The following is a 17,091-nucleotide window of genomic DNA, read 5'->3' on the forward strand; positions in this document are numbered from 1 at the left end:
CTTGGAATGAGGTTGCCGGATTTAGCAAATTAAAATACGGAATGCCTAGTTAAATATGAATTTCAGATAAACAACACACAATGTTTTTTAGTGTGAGGATGTGAAAACCAAACAAGTATGTGTTGTTCATCTGAAATTCAAGTTGAACTGGGTATCCTTATCTGGCAACCCTGGGGCCCACTTCATCAGGACAGCATTCACCCACATAATGGAAAGTCACTGGCCTAGAAATCCACGTCATTTTTTCAAGCACTTAAGCATGTGCTGAGGTTTTTCGAATCTGGCAACTCACCTAATCCTCTCAGTGATAAGAAGGCTTGGCCACACTCTGGCTGTGTGGCCCTGGGAAAGTTGCCCAAGCTCTTTGTCCCTCAGTTTTCCCACTGTAAAATGATGATAATAATGGTCCCCATCTCATAGGGTTGTTATGGGATTAAATGAGTTAATCCATTTACAGCCATGCTTGGTACATCATAAAGGCTCAATACTCGTTAACTGTGGGATTACATTTCCTTTCTGAAGCCATAGGAAGTGCTCGGTGCCTGCGAAGCCCACAGCTACTTTCTAGGGACTGTCTTCCCACCTAGAGGGGAAAGGAAGTCAGGCTGCTGTGGTTCAGGTTGTGAACAAGAGGGACACTCTCTGTCTAGCCTAGACCACTGCTGTCTGGACCAGGGGTCAATGAAATGGGGAGGGAGATGCCTTAGCATGAATTTCTGTCTAAAAGGGCTGCACCAAATTGGATAGTGACAAGTGGACTCCATCAGACCCTCCCCTGGGGCATGAGAAGATGAGATGCTGCCACTGTGAATGCCTGGGAGGCCTCATCCCAATTCTCTGGGAGACCAACTCTAGCCTGGGAGCGCCACTATTGAGACTATCTGGGGCTGCCCCATTTCCCACTGTATCCTCCCGACAAGCCCTTCCCTTGGAAATCAGGGCATCTCCTTGGCAACCTAAACAAGCTATGTTTCAGATGAGGAAACAGAGCAAAGTGACATGGCCTGGGTCACACAGCTGAACTCGGAGCTCCAGCTCCAGGGATACTGTTCCAGCTCACACTGTTCCTTCATTCTACCTTATCCTTCCCCTCTGCTGGCCAGAAACACAGTGGGATGCAGCACATGTTGACACCAGGGACATCTTGACCCCAGAGTCTGGACCCCATCACTGTCTCCATGCTTTACTAGGAATGCAGTTGGTCAGTACTGGGGACCCAGAGTGGCTGGACATGTAGACACAGTGGAACTGGATTGGCAAACACCTGGAAACAACCACCCTCTGACAGCTGAGGGGAACAGCCCACAGTTTCCTTATGAATTAGCTAAGGGCAAAAACCAGTGTGCCTTCTGTTCTGTTCATAATGGGTCTCCTTGGCAAAATTATTAATTCAATTTAAAAAAAGCAAAGGCTGTAAGTGCTCACAGTAAAATTAGTTGTAGATGAGAACCTGACTAAGTAAACCCTTCTTGTTAGGAAATTTTGAAAACTGGGAAAATCAATCAGAGGAAATTAGACTTAGTACAAACAAGATGTTCAAATTACACACGATAAAATTTGTTATTGACAAAGAATTGACAGAAGAGTCAAATTTCCGTCATAAATCTTAGATCTGTAACATCTGACTCTGGAAGATAGGATTTGGACAGAGAAGGGAAAAAGAGCAGGAGGTGAAGGGAAGAAAAAGCCCAAAACTACACAAAGAAAATTACAATGGCAGAAACTGTCATGCGTAAAATGTTCAGAATAGGCAAATCCACAGAGACAGAAAGGAGATTGATTGGCGGTTACCAGGAGCTGGGGGAGGGAGAATGAGAGCGATTGTTTCTTTTTGGGCCTGGGGTTTCTTTTTGGGGTGATGAAAATGGCTTGGAATTAGATTGTGGTGATGGTTGCACAACGCTGCGAATATACAAAAAAACCACTGAATTGTACACTTTCAGTGGGTAAATTTAATGCTATGTGAATTATATTTCAATAAAGCTATTTGAAAGTGTGCTATGGAAACATAAAACTGATTGATGAGTCACATCTTTGTTGAATAATTCTTCTGAAAAAAGAATCAATTCTGATGAAAACGACTTCAGTTAAATATAAGGGAAAATGTTGACTGCCCCATGTAGCACACTGACCAAGGAATGAAGTGGGCTAGAGGAGGTCTGTTCTGGAAATCAGTTGCATAATGAGAATTCATTGGTGTAGACATAATTCTGATTTAAATGTCTGTGTTCACAAACATGGTCCTTGAGTTGAGAGGTCCTATTCGCCCACCCTAGGGAAGACAGGTTACTGACAGAGCCCAGTCTGAGGCCGTGACGTGTTTTTCTGGCCATGGGGCTTCAGGATACTGGGAAATCCAACCTAGCTAGATTGTACCAGTGCTCACCTTGCCCTGCAAAGCGTTTCTTACGCCTCATTTTGGCCCGGCGTCCAGCAAAAAGGGCACTGACTCTCTGGGTCCAGGCCACCTGGCTGTCAGTATCTGCTACTCCGCAGCGGGGCTGTGTCATCTGGCGCAGGGTAGCCGAGTCTAGCACGCCACTGATGGGCAGCTGGGACACCCACTGGAACTCCCTGTTAGGAGGAATTGAGATAAAGGACCACAGTGGGAGGCTGACTGGTGGGGGTGAGGGTGGGGAGCTGCCTTGGAGACAGCATGATGCTGAGGTCATGGGAGGGAGCAATGGAGTATGACCCTCTGGACACACATGGGAGACCAGCCTTCGAGGAGAAGGGAGGAGGTGACCCAAGCTTTGCACTCCAGCACCCCCAAGTCCTCCACACCCCTCCGTCCTACCTGATGGCATTGCGGAATCGCGTGGAGGTGGGACCTTTGGGGACCTGATCATCGAGATATCCGTACTTCTCCAAGAATGCCTGGGGGAGACAGAGGAACATCAACTTTTCCCACCGTGTGGCATCCTTTCCTCTCCCTGAGTCTCCAAGGGTCCACAGCACGTGTGTCATTCCCAGTCTCACCCCTTGTCTCAAAAGGATCTGTGAGCTACTGAAGAGTCTTTAGGATCAAAGTGAGAAACTAGACTCAGTTCCAGGCCACCCACTGACTAGCTGGATATAGTTCTTGGAGGCCAGTGGAGAGAAGTGTGTGACTCATTGTCCACCCCTATCACCAGTCCTACCCTTCAGGGAAATGATGCACTCGGCTCCCTGCTTGCCCTTCTCCCTGATAAAGCCCCATCAATGGGTAAAAGAAATGTCACATCGCTGCTTAATTCTTATACCGACACGCACTCTCTTCATTTTTACCCCTCCTTGCTGTGTTTCCAGAAATAATTTTCTGTCTTCTTTTGTTCTCTTACTTTTCTGTGCTGTATTTCTTAAAGCAGCTCCAGTCATAGCTGCAGCCTCAAGGAAAAGGCACAAACCAGGAATGAAACTAGACACTAAGAGCCAGGACCCGCAAGCCCCTCGGGGTTTGCAAGCATCCCACCTCCTTTTTGTGGATTTCATTATATCCGTCTCCAGCGACCCCCACATCCTCTTCCCAATAAAGCCACTTTCCATAAGGAACCCTTATTCTAGACAAACACTTTCCAAGCCCATTTTATTGTTTCTCTGCACTAATTTATTAGTATTTCAGCACTATTGTTTTCTTTCCCTTTGCAAAGGTACACTGTTTGGGGATGTATTATGGATTAAAGACATTCGAAGGGCTTAATCTGGAAGCTTTAATTGTTCAAAATAATGTGACATCCTGGGATAGCCAATGGGCCTGGAATTAAGAATCTGTTCCCATCCATGACTCTGCTGGGTGGCCAGGGACAAAGTACTCAACCTCTCTGAGCCTCCATTTCTTCACCTACAATGTGAGAACAGGAACAACCCCAAAAGATTCTCAGAAGGATTAAACAAATGCACATCTAGCATAGTTGTCTGGTAGACAGTACATGCTCAATAAACAGTTGATCTAATTGATTTACCTTAGTGGGAAAATTAACAAGACTTTAGGAATGCAACCCATCTACAAGATGGGAAGTGCTTTGAACGAGTCAGTTACACCTCTGTAATCAATTCAGGTGCTCAGGCTTGTCTCGCCCCAGCCTGGTGCCTGGTTCTCTTCCATGACTCTTCCCTCTCCCTTGAGAAGGCAAGGATGGACAGAGTGACTTTCTAAAGGAAGTCAGGGAATTAATATTTCCTTAGAAGCAGGTTTGCTGAGTGAATGACTTGGGAGAGACTGGGTCACTGGCCAATATACTGGCACTCCCTGTGCCCCTCCCCCCAAACCCATGCAGCCCTTATCAGGGAGTTGGCTCTGGTTCTGGAACTGAAGCCTTAAAGAGGCCGGGAGGGGAGAGAGGAAATTGACTTGCGGCGTCTCCTGTTTCCTGGCTGGGCTGCCTTGCCTGGGACTTTGGCAGGCAAGGTGGGTGGAGGGCAGGATGGGGGTAGAGGCTTTTTTCAGGGGTCCACAAGAGGGGAAGTCCTTGGCTGACTTGTTCTGAGACCCTGTGGATTTCAAGGCAGAGCTGAATTCCCAGGAGGCAGAATGAGCAAGTGTCCAGGACACCAGCCAAGAGACACCAAAAGAATGAGAAAAAGAAATTTTAAGATTTGACACTTTATATTTCCATAAAAGCACTGAAGTGTTATAATGGGGATTATCAGGATTTCAGAACTCCCTGATACTTATCTTCTGTTTAATATGCACATATTTTAAAACATTTTTAATTACAAAGAAGGGGTCCCTTGGTGCCGTCAGTGCTGCGTGCCCTGAAGTTCTGTTGAGCAGAGGCAGACTGGTATCCCCCGGTGAGGAGGAGGCAGGGCTGAGATGCCTTCTGCTCCTGCCATCTCTAACCTTCTGCGGCCCATTTGCTGTGCCTCAGTTTTCCCCTGAAAAGGTGGAAGAAACACCCGTCTGTCTGGGAGAAAGAGCAGGGGTGTGGGGCATGTGACAGCATGGCAAAGGGAGCCCAGGAGAAGACGCAGGATTGGGAGGCTTGTCCTGTGCCCTCCTGGGGACCCTCTGAGCTCCACCCGGATCACTTTCACGGAGGCCGTGCTCAGGCTCGCAGTTCAAACACCGGGTTTTCTCTCTTCCCTGTTCTCCACCTGTCCTCTCTCCCACAGAGCCCAGGGCTGGAGCTGCATGGAGAGGAAGCTGGAGGGCTGTGCCCCTCCAGTGACTCACCCTGCTCAGGTCTGAAAGCTTGTGCCAACCTGCCTCACCTACTTGGTCAGGGCCGGGGCCGCCTTTCTAGGGAGTCACTCCTGCGAAGCCCTGGGAGTGGCTGTGGTGTCTGGGTAAAATGAACATGTTCTCCCCGGATCCAGAAAGCTGAAAGGAATCAGAATCCCAAGGCTTCTGGTCCTTCATTCGTCCTGACTTGTCCTGGGAGGGTGTGTGGAGCCCAGCCCATTCAGTGCCTGAAGGAATGGGAATTTCTGGCCATTTCTGAGCAGGGCAAGACTAGCAATGAGGTATAGCAAAATGAATCCCAGAACTCTGAGTCACTGGCCCGGCAGGGTAGGAGCACTGGGCCGAGAGTCTTGAGTTTCATTCCTAGTGCTGCGGCGAACTGTGTGTCCTTAAGCGAGTCCTGTGCCTCTCTGGGCCTGAGTTTCCTCTTCTATAAAATGAGGGGGTTGGATTAGAGCTAAGATAAACTCCAGCTCATTCTATTATTGTAGCCTTCCTTCTGCAATTGATTAGCTGTGTGAACTATGACAAACTTACTTGATCTTTCTGTGCCCCAGAGTATAAAATGGGGGTAGGAATACTGCTTTACATTTCTCACAGGAGCGCTGTGAAAATCCAGTAAGAAGATGCTTTGGAAAAGCTTTATGATAGTTGTTCCATTAAAAAACATTACTTTTCCCTTTATAGTCAACAGCACTTTATTGTTGGAAGGGACCTTTGGCAGCTGAGTTTAGGAGGTGCCAGCTCCCAGTCTCACGTCGACAGAGTGCTTGTGACATCCTCCAAATCAAAGAATTGCAACAGAAAAAAATGAAACCAAGAGCTAAAAAATTACCAAATGTCAAGCTCATGCAGAATGCAAGTTGCTTTCCTTATGATTTATTCCGTCTCATGTTGCATTATGATTTTAGTCTTTCTGTAGTGACTCTGTGTGATTGTGTTTATCATTCATTACCTCTGTAGCATCATTAGCCAAGTCAAGGTGCAGGGATGACGGCTGGTGTTGTGCCCGGCGTGCTCTATAAATAAAAACGTTTTCTGGTAATCAAGGGCACAGTGAACTCATGGCTACTGTAGAGCTTTTCAGGGTATCTCACTGTCTTTGAGCTTTGCAATCACCTTGCAAGAACACAAGCAGGACAGGTGTTGCTATAATGTAAGTCTCAAGGCAGTGCGGCATCTCATACTTGAATCCAAATCCTCTGACATCTGTCCCAGGATGTTTTATTTCACATGTAGAAAGTGACTCAGAGGCTTTAAAACTGAAGGAGCAGAGTCCAAGCTGCTCTTTCCGCTGGGAGATGGCCCTCAGATATAAAGAAAAAAGGTAAAATTGGGGGGTGCTTCTAGATTCCTTTTGTCTCCTCTGCAAGCAGGCCCAGGAGCAGAGCAGAGGGAAGACACTGCTCAGGCAGGGAACTCCAGCTTTCAACAGAGGCTGGGATCACGTTTCCCATCGCACCCCAAAGAGGCCATCTGGCAAGCCACAGGTATTCAACAGGACTCAGGTATGTTCCTTCACAAAGACGAACATCTGCTTCCAGGATGTGTCGCTTTTGCTCTCTGGCTCCTGGAACCTGCTCAAGGCCTCAGGGCAGTGGGACCAGCTGGGCCCCTTTCCTTTATTTTGGGCAAGGGCCTCCCGTTCCCTTCTGTCTGACTCCCTTTCTTTTCTCCTCCCTTTCTTCGTCCCTGGTCCCATATTCACAAAGTTCTGTCAAGGTGTAACCTAGATACCTCTTATTGTAATCCTCATCCTTTCTTTCATTTTCCATCAGCAAAGGAAGTTAGAAAACATGAGCTAGCCAGTCCCCACCCAGACCCCATCTTGTATCTTTTTCCAATGCCAAATAACCATACTGTATGGATCCATGGTCTTCGCTAGGTGTAAGGCTATGTTTAAGGCATAAAATAAAGCCCTAACCCAGACTGGGTTTAGGGAGAGTTATCAAACAGTCTCTCCCTTCTTTGTTCCTGCTTCCACAACCCAGCTTTTATTAGATTTCTTGGTTTTTCTGATGAGCTTGCCAGCTGCTGCTCCATCAATTCATGGTCTTCTGGGACCCTTCACAGCCTCTTCTGCGTTTCTATTCACCCTGTACCCATGAGTCACTGAGCTGAGCTCTTGGGAATGGCTTCCACACCCGGGCTTCTGGGTTTCTGACTCACAGAAAGTCAAATGAATGGCTCTAGGGTATGAAAAACAGACACTGCATGTGGGGGTGGATACTCCACAGAAGCTCCAGTGTCTCCCTGGAGAGACAAACTACCCAGCTCCTTGTTGCACCCGCACACTGGAAGTAGCCATGCAGATGTGCGTAGACCATGGAGTAGAAGGCAGGTCCTGGACACGCTGCCTGGTTGTTCTAAAGAAAGTCCAAGTAATGCATGGGTAGATAGGTCCCTTGGGACAGTCTGTGTTACCCAAAAACAGGACAGGGCCTGGCTGGGAATGGGAGGGAGGCCAGAGTGTTGATGTCATTCATTAACTCTCAATCCTGCAACTCAGCAGTGGAGGTTTTTCTTACTCACTAATGTGAGCAGCCATAGCTCTCCTAAGTGGGCAACAATGAACTTGTTCATAATGCAGCTTTGTAAGCAGTCAGTCCCCTCCCAGGCAAAGCCCATTCTGGAAAGCCCTTACTTTTGTTACTTTGTGTGCATACAGGGGACACATAATCCCACACACGCACACAAGGAAGAGGGAGACACAGAGAGACACCCAGATAGACACGGACATAGGTAGATGAAATGTGTACAACATACACACCGAGGCACAGGCATACAAACACACCAGAGCCAAAGAATGTTAGTGCTAGAGAGAATCTTCAAAGTCACTTATGAAATTTCACTCCCTTACTTTACAGAGGAGGAAACTGCAGCCTGGAGAAGGGAAGGGTAAAGCTTAAGATCACACACCTTGTTTTTACTATTTCTTTCCTTCTGTCTCCTGAACTCTGACCTTTGCCTATGACCTCAGCAGGACTGCTGTGCTTTGCCTAGGGTCTGGCTCCCTGCACTGTGGTCAGGGCATTGTACCCAAGCAGAGAGCTGGGGTGACTGGGGGTGGGGTGGGCTTGCTTTGTGCAGGTTCCCTTCTATGGATGGTTCTATTTCCCTAAATGACCACAACATCTCCCAATGCCATGCTCTTCTGATGATGTGACTTCAGCCCTCCTGCCACCAATTGTGGGGTTGATGTTCCCTCCCCTTGACCTGCAGCTTGTGATTCCGGCCAGTGGAAGAGAACGGAAGTGATGCTATGCAACTTCCTAGTCTAGGTCATAAAGAGGATACAACTTCCGCTTCTCTCTCCCTTTGCTCTCTCTTCTCTCTCTTTTAACACCCAGCCTAGAGACCCAACCACCATGTTTGGATGCAGCCCAAACCAGCCCACATGCAGAGACCGTGTGGATAGGCCCATGAAGAACTGAGACCCCCAGCTGACAGCCAGCATCAACTGCCGGACAGGTAAGCCTTCAGATGATTCCATCCCCAGACATTGCAGAGCAGACGCAAGCTGCCTTGATATGCCCTGTTTGAAATTCTGACCCATAGTATCTATGAACAGAAAAAAATGGTCCTTCACTGCATTTTGAAGTACGTTGTAATGAAGCCATAGTAACTGCAATGCCATCTCTTAGGAATCACAGCCCCGAACTGACTGTTGTCAAAGGCTGAAAATAGCTGCCTTACATATTTTGTCCTGTGTTATTGTTTTAGAGGAGCTAGTCACCAAGCCAGGACTTCAATCTGAAGCTCTATCTTCTAAAACAATAACAACAACACTGAGAGCAACTTCCTTTTATAGACTGCTTTGTGCATACGAGGCACCGTGCTGAGCATTTCACACACATTATCTCAATGAAACCATACAACACTCTTGCAAAATAGGCATTGCTAATCCTCATTATACAGAGAAGAAAATGGAGGCTCAAAGAGGTTAAGTAATTTACATATCGTTTTTACACAGCCCGTGCAATTGACCATATACAGAAACACATAGAAACATACCAACATACACACACAATTTGCATATGCATATGCATATAGAGACACAAACACATCTATTACACATTTCTAAAGTTCTTTATACTTTTGAAGTAGTTCTTGTTCTCAAAGGTAAAAGATCCCTTTCCCTCAGTTATGTTAAATAGACTGAAGAGATTCAATCTGTTAGATATTGCATTTGCCAAACACCCCAAGATGAAATTCTCTCCATTTGGGGCCACCACAGGCATGGGCGGCAGAGATGTGGTCTCTGTTCTCCTGCCAAGGATTGCCTGGGACCCAGGCTTGAAGGGAGGTGGGGTGAGACTCTTAATAAGACTTGGCTTGGTACACAAGCCTGGGGCAGTGAGGACTCGGTACTTCATGTTGTAAGACTCTAAATTCAGAGAAACAAAGTGATTCTTGAACGTGCAAAAGCAGAGAGCACAGAGCAAGAGAACAGTGCTTAGGAGAGGAAGGAATGAAGGAGTTGGAGAGAGGACACCCCTGTCGAAGCAGGGTCCTTTCCTAATATTCCAGAGTGGTGCTAGGAGCTGGCTGGTGGAAGGAAGAGATTCAGAGGTGGCCCTCCTCTTTCTGCAGGATTCTTAAATTCAGCCTGCCTCTTCTAGGGAAGGGGAGTGGGAGGATACCAGAAGCTTGCACATGGCAGTTTTAGAGCAGGAACGATACTTTTAGGGGAGTAAGAGTCTCAGGGCAGAGTGCTGGACTCAGTCATTTAAAGCTTATTTGCAGCCCTTCTTAAAACAGTGGAGACCGCAGTTCTAATCTTGAGAAGAGATAAGAACACAGAGATACTTCTTCGGGAAAGAAAGAAATAATACTGGTGTATTATTAAAATCACCTTTATCTAGAAAATAGATGCCCCAAGTTCATCCCCACCCCCACCTCACAAAAAGTTCCCCTTGTGCAACCTACAGCAAGCAGCTGAGTCCAAAGACGGAAAATGAAATGGGAAATCTTTAAGGTTCACATCCACCTGCCCACCCCCTTTTCTCAAGTTCAGTCCTGAAGCTCTGTTTAAAGCTCCTTAGAAGCAACTGTTAAGAGTATGCTACTCTTACCCATTTTACAGAACTAGTTCTGAACTAGGGCACTCACTAGCCCCTGCTGGTCAATGGCAGGACCAGCCCAGGAAGCCAGAGGTACTTCCTGCGTCTCGCTGGCCGGGGCCAGACGGCAGTACCCTCTCGCCACCAATGTGGGAGTCTCCGCATCATCTGACACTCGGGGAGGGGTCCGGGCGTCTGATGAATGAACCGCCAAGTCTCCCCGGCCTAGGCGGGGTGGGGCAGTGGGTCTGCGCCAAACTGGGGTGCGGGGGTTCCCTCTCCCTCAGTTCTTGCCTATCTGTCCCATCTTGTTGCTGCCCCCTTCCCCTGTCCTGGGAAATTAATGCCGACCCACGTGCCTGTGTGGTTGCAGCCCTGGTTTGGGATCTGGGGGTGGGGTAGGAGGGGAAAAAATGCTGCCCTAGGCTCTTTGTGTGCAAGTGTGAAGGGTGCGGAGGACAAAGGAGGGTCACACCGATGTCAGCTCAGATGGGACGGCTGGGTGGCCTGACTGCAAAGTTCGGGAGGGTCTCCAGCAAGCGGACCCTCCCGCCCCGTACACACCGCGTACCTCAGCCTCCCTGCGCAGCTCCTGGCCTACGCGCTGGGCGTGCTGGACGTCCAGGCCGCCCCACAGCAGCAGCTGCAGCGCCCGCAGCAGGAGGCCGACACGCACGGCCATGTCGCCGCGGCCCCTGCCACGGGGCGCCGGGCGCGGGGAAGCTGGCCGTCGGTCCGCCGTGCCCGGGCACCCGCGGAGGCTCCAGCTCTGCGCCGGCCCCGTGCGGAAGGGAAGGTCCCAGCAGCTCGCCCGTGCCCGGGCCCCGCGAGCGGGGCAGCTCCTCCGCGGTGCTTCGCCGGGAGCCGGCTCGAGGTCGTCCTGCCCGGCAGTGCCTGCCAGTGGGTCCGTGGGACAGGGGACCTGGAGGGAGGGAGAGAGGGAGGAAGGAGGGGGAGGGACCCCAGCACGACGGCCCCACCCACCCCGCTCAGCCGCTGGAACGCGCCGCTGTGCTGGAGCCTCTTCCGCAGGAGGTGCGGCCGCACCCGGCGCCCCGCGGACTCAACCTCTCGCCTACCACCTCCACTGGATCCGGATCTCTCTGGGAAAGGCGGGGGGAGACGCGTCTTCTCCTGGCGGTTGTAGCTACCTAAGACTTAGATGAATAGAGGACCTGGCCTACGAGAGGGTCATTGGTTGTTTCAGCCAGACTGGCAGGGACCGAGGCCCTGGGGTGTGAGAGAAGGAACTCAGGGCTGAGGTGAGAAGAATTGAGTTTGAACTCCAGATCTGCTTCTTCATTAGCCGTATGAATCCTGTCTCAGCCACCTGCTGGCTGTGTGGTCTTAGGCAAGTCACCCACCCTCTCAGAACTTATTTTTCTCAGCAGTAAATGGGGGTAATAAGAATACCGATATCATGTGATAATAGGAAGCATTTAATCAGAGAATAATGCCTGTAAGTGAGCTCCTTGCCTGGCATCATGCAGCTCGCACTTTATAAACGGTAGGCTTCAGCCTGTGACCTTTGGCAAAGGATTTAAATACTTTGAGAGTCAATTTTCTCATCAATGAAATGAGAACAAATGATATTTAGCTCCCTGAGTTGCATGTTGATTGAGAAAATGAGTATAAAGTGCCTGGCTTTATAAACCCTACACAGTTGTAGAAAGGGTGGAGAGATGATTTACCTGAAAACTCTAGTTAAACTCGTACTGAGCAAAAGTAAACTGTTTTCATTATCTGCCTTAGTGACTGCGAACAGATTGCTGTCTCTCTTCCAGACTCAGTTCGATAACCTGTAAAGTGAAAATGGCACAATGATACCCACCTCTGGAGCTTGTGGAATTGAGATGTGTTAATGTGTGTGAAGGTAATTTGGAATCTATAAAGTGCTAAGCAAATGTAACTCAGTATACTTATCCTAGCTTAGGGCCTCAGCAGCGCACAAGATTTTTTGTGTTGTTTGAAAAAGGCGCCACTTGGATGGAAGAACTTTTTTAAGGTGCCTCTTTGCGTAGACCTAGAAGCAGGCATTCTTGTGGACGCATTATTCGGAAGTAGGCCCCACCCATCTGCCAATCAGCCAATGAAAAACGGGCACTCGTTCTGAGTGAACCAGTTAGAAACAGGCGCTCCTCTGGGCGTATCAGTCAGAAAAAGGCGCCTTTCAAAGACTCAGACACATTCCCTTGAGGGCCCCGATGCCGGCAAAGAATTGAGGATGGGTTTCTTTGCACATCCATGCCCCATCTCTGCCGGCGCCTTTGTGTGCATCCGTAAGGAGCGTCCCTGCCTGGAACAGAGATGGTGGGCAAGGCCTGGGTCTTACCCTCAGAGAACTTCCAGTCTAGATGGCCAACTGGAACCAATGTTCTCAGCCAAGGACAGAACAGATGGGCATAGACAGCTACAGGTTCAGAGCCCCACAGTGAGCCTCGGGGAGGGGGATTCCGAAGGGTTTAGAATCTAGAAGAATTGCTAAGTCTAGTAGGGTAGCTTGAATATCAGATTAACAATGAATACTCTTTTCTTTTTTTTTTTTTTTGGTGGGGGAAGTAATTAGGTTGGTTTGTTTGCTTTTTAACGGAAGTACTGAGGATTGAACCCAGGACCTCGTGCATGCTAAGCAAGTGCTCTAACACCGAGCTATACCATCCCCGGAACAATGAATAATTTTTAAGTATGTGTCAATGCAATATTTGGGACATACTTATGCTAAAAATTTATTCGTCGTTGGTCTGAACTTCAGGTTTAACTAGGCATCCTTTATTTTATCTGGCAATCCCAGAGTGTGTGTGGAGGGGAGGGGGCTCAGAAGGTTGCAGTTATGAGATGGCATATGGTGCCCTTGACCAGTGGATGGATTTTGAAAGGCCAGATACGGTGTTGCTTTGGAGCAGGGAGCTCTGAGGAGCACCAGTTGTTAGGGGCACTGTGGGCCCAGCTAGAGTCAAACCCAGGCTTGCCACTTCTTTCTTCAGGCAGAATCTCTCCACCCTTTCCTCCAGCACATCCCAGGCTCTCCATTTCAGCTGCATTGGAAGGAGAAGGGAAGGCTAGAAGCAGTGGTTCTCTGGAGGGCTGAGTGTCTGGGAGGAGACAGGCTCAGCCATGAAGAAAGCTGACACCACCTTTCTCTGCATCCCAGGTTAGCCCTGGTTCAGGAACCCGAAAACTAGCACCACTACTGTATTTGAAAGTTGACTTCCTCTGCTTTTCCTTTGTGTCCTTGGTTGGATTATTTCATCTCATCCTCATCTTTCCCCATGCCACTTCTGCTTGTGGTCACTGGGAGTTGCCATCAGCCTTGAGAATGCCTGCAAGAGTTTATGCAGAGCAGAGACTCCTTCTCCCACACACCCACCCTGGGCTTCAGCCACACCTTTGCACAGGATATGTTTCCCAGGAAGACGGCCTGTTTCCACGGATAGAACCTGGGTAGCAGAAGGATTCAGTTCCTGTCTGCATCTGAAGCTTACTCATAAGTCCCAGAGCACAAAATTCTGTGATCTTCAGGAATCCTGGGGTCTTCACAGCTCTACAGCTGACTTGCTGTATGTTTTTACTTTCCAGGACACATCCTGAGCCAAATCACTTTGGTTGGTGTGGGGAAGGAGGGCAGTTTGCCATGTGAGAGGGAAACTGAGGGGGAAAGGAAGAGGAGAAAGGCAAGGTGGCTTATTGGAGAGAAATTGTCCACAGTAAAGGTATCAGAAGAGTGATGGGAGGATAATGGCTTTGGAGCAGAAATCCTCAAAGCACGCTCCAAAGATCACCTACATCCAAAACAATACTGTGGTGACAAGTCCCTATATTAATCCAATACCACTTCCTCTGGTGGGAGTGAGGCTGGAGGTGGGAATGAGGAGTTGGAACAAATAATAATGGTTAATATTTGTTGAGAGATTAACGGGCACCATGTATGTGCTATATGCTTTACATAAATCATGTATCTTTGCAGCTTCCTTACAAGAAAGCTACTATAAGCGTCTTTATTTTAAAGATGAGGAAACTGAGACATAGAGAGATTATATCACTTGTTCAAGATCAAACATTTAGTAATGGAGCCAGGGTTCAAACCTGGCTAGTATAACTCCAGATCTTGGGCCTTTAAACACTATACTACCTTGCCTCAAGTCAAATTTATAAAATGTGATTCTTGGATCACCTGCATTGAATCACCTGGGGGCACTTGTTAAAAATTCGGATTCCTGAGGAGGGGAGGGTATAGCTCAGTGGTAAGAGTGCGTGCTTAGCGTGCACAGGGTGCTGGGTTCAAGGCCCAGTACCTCCATCATAAATAAATATATAAATAAATAAACTTAGTTATCTCCTCCCCACAGAAAATAAAAACAAACAAAAAAGAAGCCATCAAAAGTATTTTTTAAAAAATCAGATTCCTGAGTCCTACTGCAGTCCTGCTGAATCACTAAATACTAGATATGAATGTTCAAGAGGAAAATAGCTCTAGGCTTTCCCAGGCTCGGGCTGTCTCCTTCCCTCGCTCCTCATCTTGGCTGAAGATGTTCCTGACCCGAATAGCAGGCCATCTTCTCCTTAGCTCCTCTTCAAAGAGGGCTGCTTCCCCTTCTCTCCCTCTCCCTGTACTGGGGTTTGGTTCAGATCCATACTGCTTCCCAGCCCTCCCAAAGGGGACAGGACTTCTGTGTAACTCACACCAGGGCCTGGGCATGTTGCCTGCCCAGGGGAATAGCTGGCAGCTGCCTGGCCCATCCTTCCTCCCTGACAGCAGGCAACAGCTGGTCAGCAAGTCCTCTTCCTGACCAGGACCCCTTGAATCAGTCAGGATGTGTGGGCCTGGGCCTCAGTTTCTCTCTTCATAATATGGGAAGCAATCGGCTTTGTCTCTGCCCCTCCCACCTCCCCAGGAATTGTGCAGAACACAAAGTAGATATTATCAGAAGGAATTCTGGGCTCCAGAGAAAAGTGCTAATGGAATGATCAACCTCCAGAAGCCACAATAATAGGAATAATAAGAGGAATCATGAGGCCATGAGATTAGCTTGGGAGAGGTGAAAAGGAGGCTTTCCCCAGAGTTCTGAGGATTTTAGCTGTGGTCATTTGAATTCATTATTGACCATAATCTCTACATTTTTAGCTGTGATTTAATTTTAGAAGCCTTGACTTTCTAGAGGGGGAGGGTATAGCTCAAGTGGTAGAGCGCATGCTTAGCAAGCGCAAGGTCCTGGGTTCAATCCCCAGTACCTCCTCAAAGAAAATAAATAAATAAATAAATAAATAAGCCTAATTACCTCCCCCTAAAAATTAAAAAAAAAAAAAAAAGAAGCCTTGACTTTCTAGCAACCACCTCTGCTTCTGGAAGAGAGATTTCCTCTCTCCAGCACAGGTGGATGTGGCCTCCTCAGCCTGGGTCACATTCACAAGGATACCTACCTTTCTACTTCCCTTTATGTACACATACACGCTGTGCTCCTAGGGCACAGGAGAGAGCAAGAAATTTGGAGCGAGACAGATCTGGGTTTGAATCTTGACTTCTTCACACTCTGTTGACCCTTGCAAGTCAATTAACCTGAGTGCCTGGCTTTTAAAAATGGGACAACAGTCATTCCTGCCTTCTCTACTACTCCAATTTGCTATGGGGAATAAACTAGACAGTTCATAACTGTTCAGTCCCAACAAGTGCTGGGTATTGGAACACGCATGTAGTCTTCGCACGGGTTCACAGGTGTCGCTCACATCATACATACGCCTGCCTAGCCCAGGACAATCACACAAACACCTTGTCACCAGGCAGCGCTTTCTGGCTCAGAGCCGCCCCATCTCCTCTAACCCTCATTATGGTTTGCAGGGCGTCAGACTCTTCTGATTTGTTTTTCCCTCACACCAGGACCCAGGGGACTTGCCAGGAGCACAATAAAAGGCTGGCCAAGCTGGCGCTGTGCCCCACTTCCTTTCCACATGAAGGCCGTCTGACCGCCAGGCATCTGGCCTGAAAGGCTGGGCCAGGACCTGGTCAGCATCTGTGGCTTGGCTTAAAAGACCTGCTAACAGGAAAGTGTCTGGTTCCTTTCTACCCCAAACAGGAAGTGCCTGCCTCTGCCCAGAGGACAGGGCAGCTGGTCATTCAGCAGGATCCCCCCCTGCTGCGGCGGAGAGTCAGCCTAATCTTCGTGGGAGGCTTGCTCTCTAGGAAGGCTGCAGGCGAAGGGCTCCAGGAACGCCTCTGCGGGGTGGAGGTGGGGGGGGGCGGGATGACGGAAACCGCGTGGGTGGCACCTGGCACCGAGCAGGCCCAGAGGGTTCAACAAATAGTCACCGAACACTTACTCTGCGCTCCATGGGACACAGGAAAGTCCAAGATAAAGTTCTTGAGCTTTTTTTTTTTAAGGTTCTTGAGCTTGAGGAGCCTGTAGACAAGTCAGAAAGAAAAGTCAAGCCATTTTTTCCACCATTTATTTATTTATTCATTCAATACAATGTTTCTCCTTCCATTATTTTTGGTGCCTACTGTTTCAGGGACTGCACAGAGATGAATGGTGCAACCCGAATGGAGAACAAATCAGCCTCTAAAAAGGTAGGCAAGCCTTGAATTATGTGGTACCATTGTGAGTTCCACAGGATTTCGAAGGAGGCAAAAGATCACTGCAGTCTGGTTTTCATTCTGGTGGGCGTAATAACCTCTCCCTGCTTCCTCTCTTGCTCCCTACAGTCTGTTCTCAAGACAGCAGCCAGAGTAATCCTGGTAAAATAGGTCAGATCATGTTGGCACTCTGCTAAATGGCGCCCTCTAATGGCTTCCCTTCTCATTCTGAGTAAATTCATAGTCCTTGCAGGGTCCTACAAGGTCCTACTCCAGCGGTGGGAGGATTGGGAACCAAA

The 17,091-nt window shown here is 48.5% G+C and overlaps 2 protein-coding genes across 2 annotated transcripts in view; one reads left to right on the forward strand and one right to left on the reverse strand.

The window, feature by feature from the left end:
* The window catches only part of C16H17orf50 (chromosome 16 C17orf50 homolog), a 30,472-nt gene that overhangs the window by 12,494 nt on the left and 887 nt on the right, over positions 1–17,091 (forward strand). The window contains exons 5-7 of the mRNA XM_072940344.1: positions 6,541–6,672; positions 8,515–8,635; positions 16,729–16,786. The gene's annotated coding sequence lies outside the window, so the exon portion shown is untranslated. The remainder of the gene's footprint in view (positions 1–6,540; positions 6,673–8,514; positions 8,636–16,728; positions 16,787–17,091) is intronic.
* Positions 1–17,091, reverse strand: part of MMP28 (matrix metallopeptidase 28) — a 28,291-nt gene that overhangs the window by 8,733 nt on the left and 2,467 nt on the right. Inside the window, exons 2-5 of the mRNA XM_072940343.1 lie at positions 16,540–16,619; positions 10,799–12,026; positions 2,798–2,877; positions 2,387–2,574 (exon numbers count right to left, since the gene is read on the reverse strand). Of these exons, the coding sequence (XP_072796444.1) occupies positions 2,387–2,574; positions 2,798–2,877; positions 10,799–10,909 (379 nt within the window). The 5' untranslated portion in view covers positions 10,910–12,026; positions 16,540–16,619. The remainder of the gene's footprint in view (positions 1–2,386; positions 2,575–2,797; positions 2,878–10,798; positions 12,027–16,539; positions 16,620–17,091) is intronic.

This window comes from Vicugna pacos, chromosome 16, assembly GCF_048564905.1.
Source record: "Vicugna pacos chromosome 16, VicPac4, whole genome shotgun sequence".
NCBI lineage: Eukaryota > Metazoa > Chordata > Mammalia > Artiodactyla > Camelidae > Vicugna > Vicugna pacos.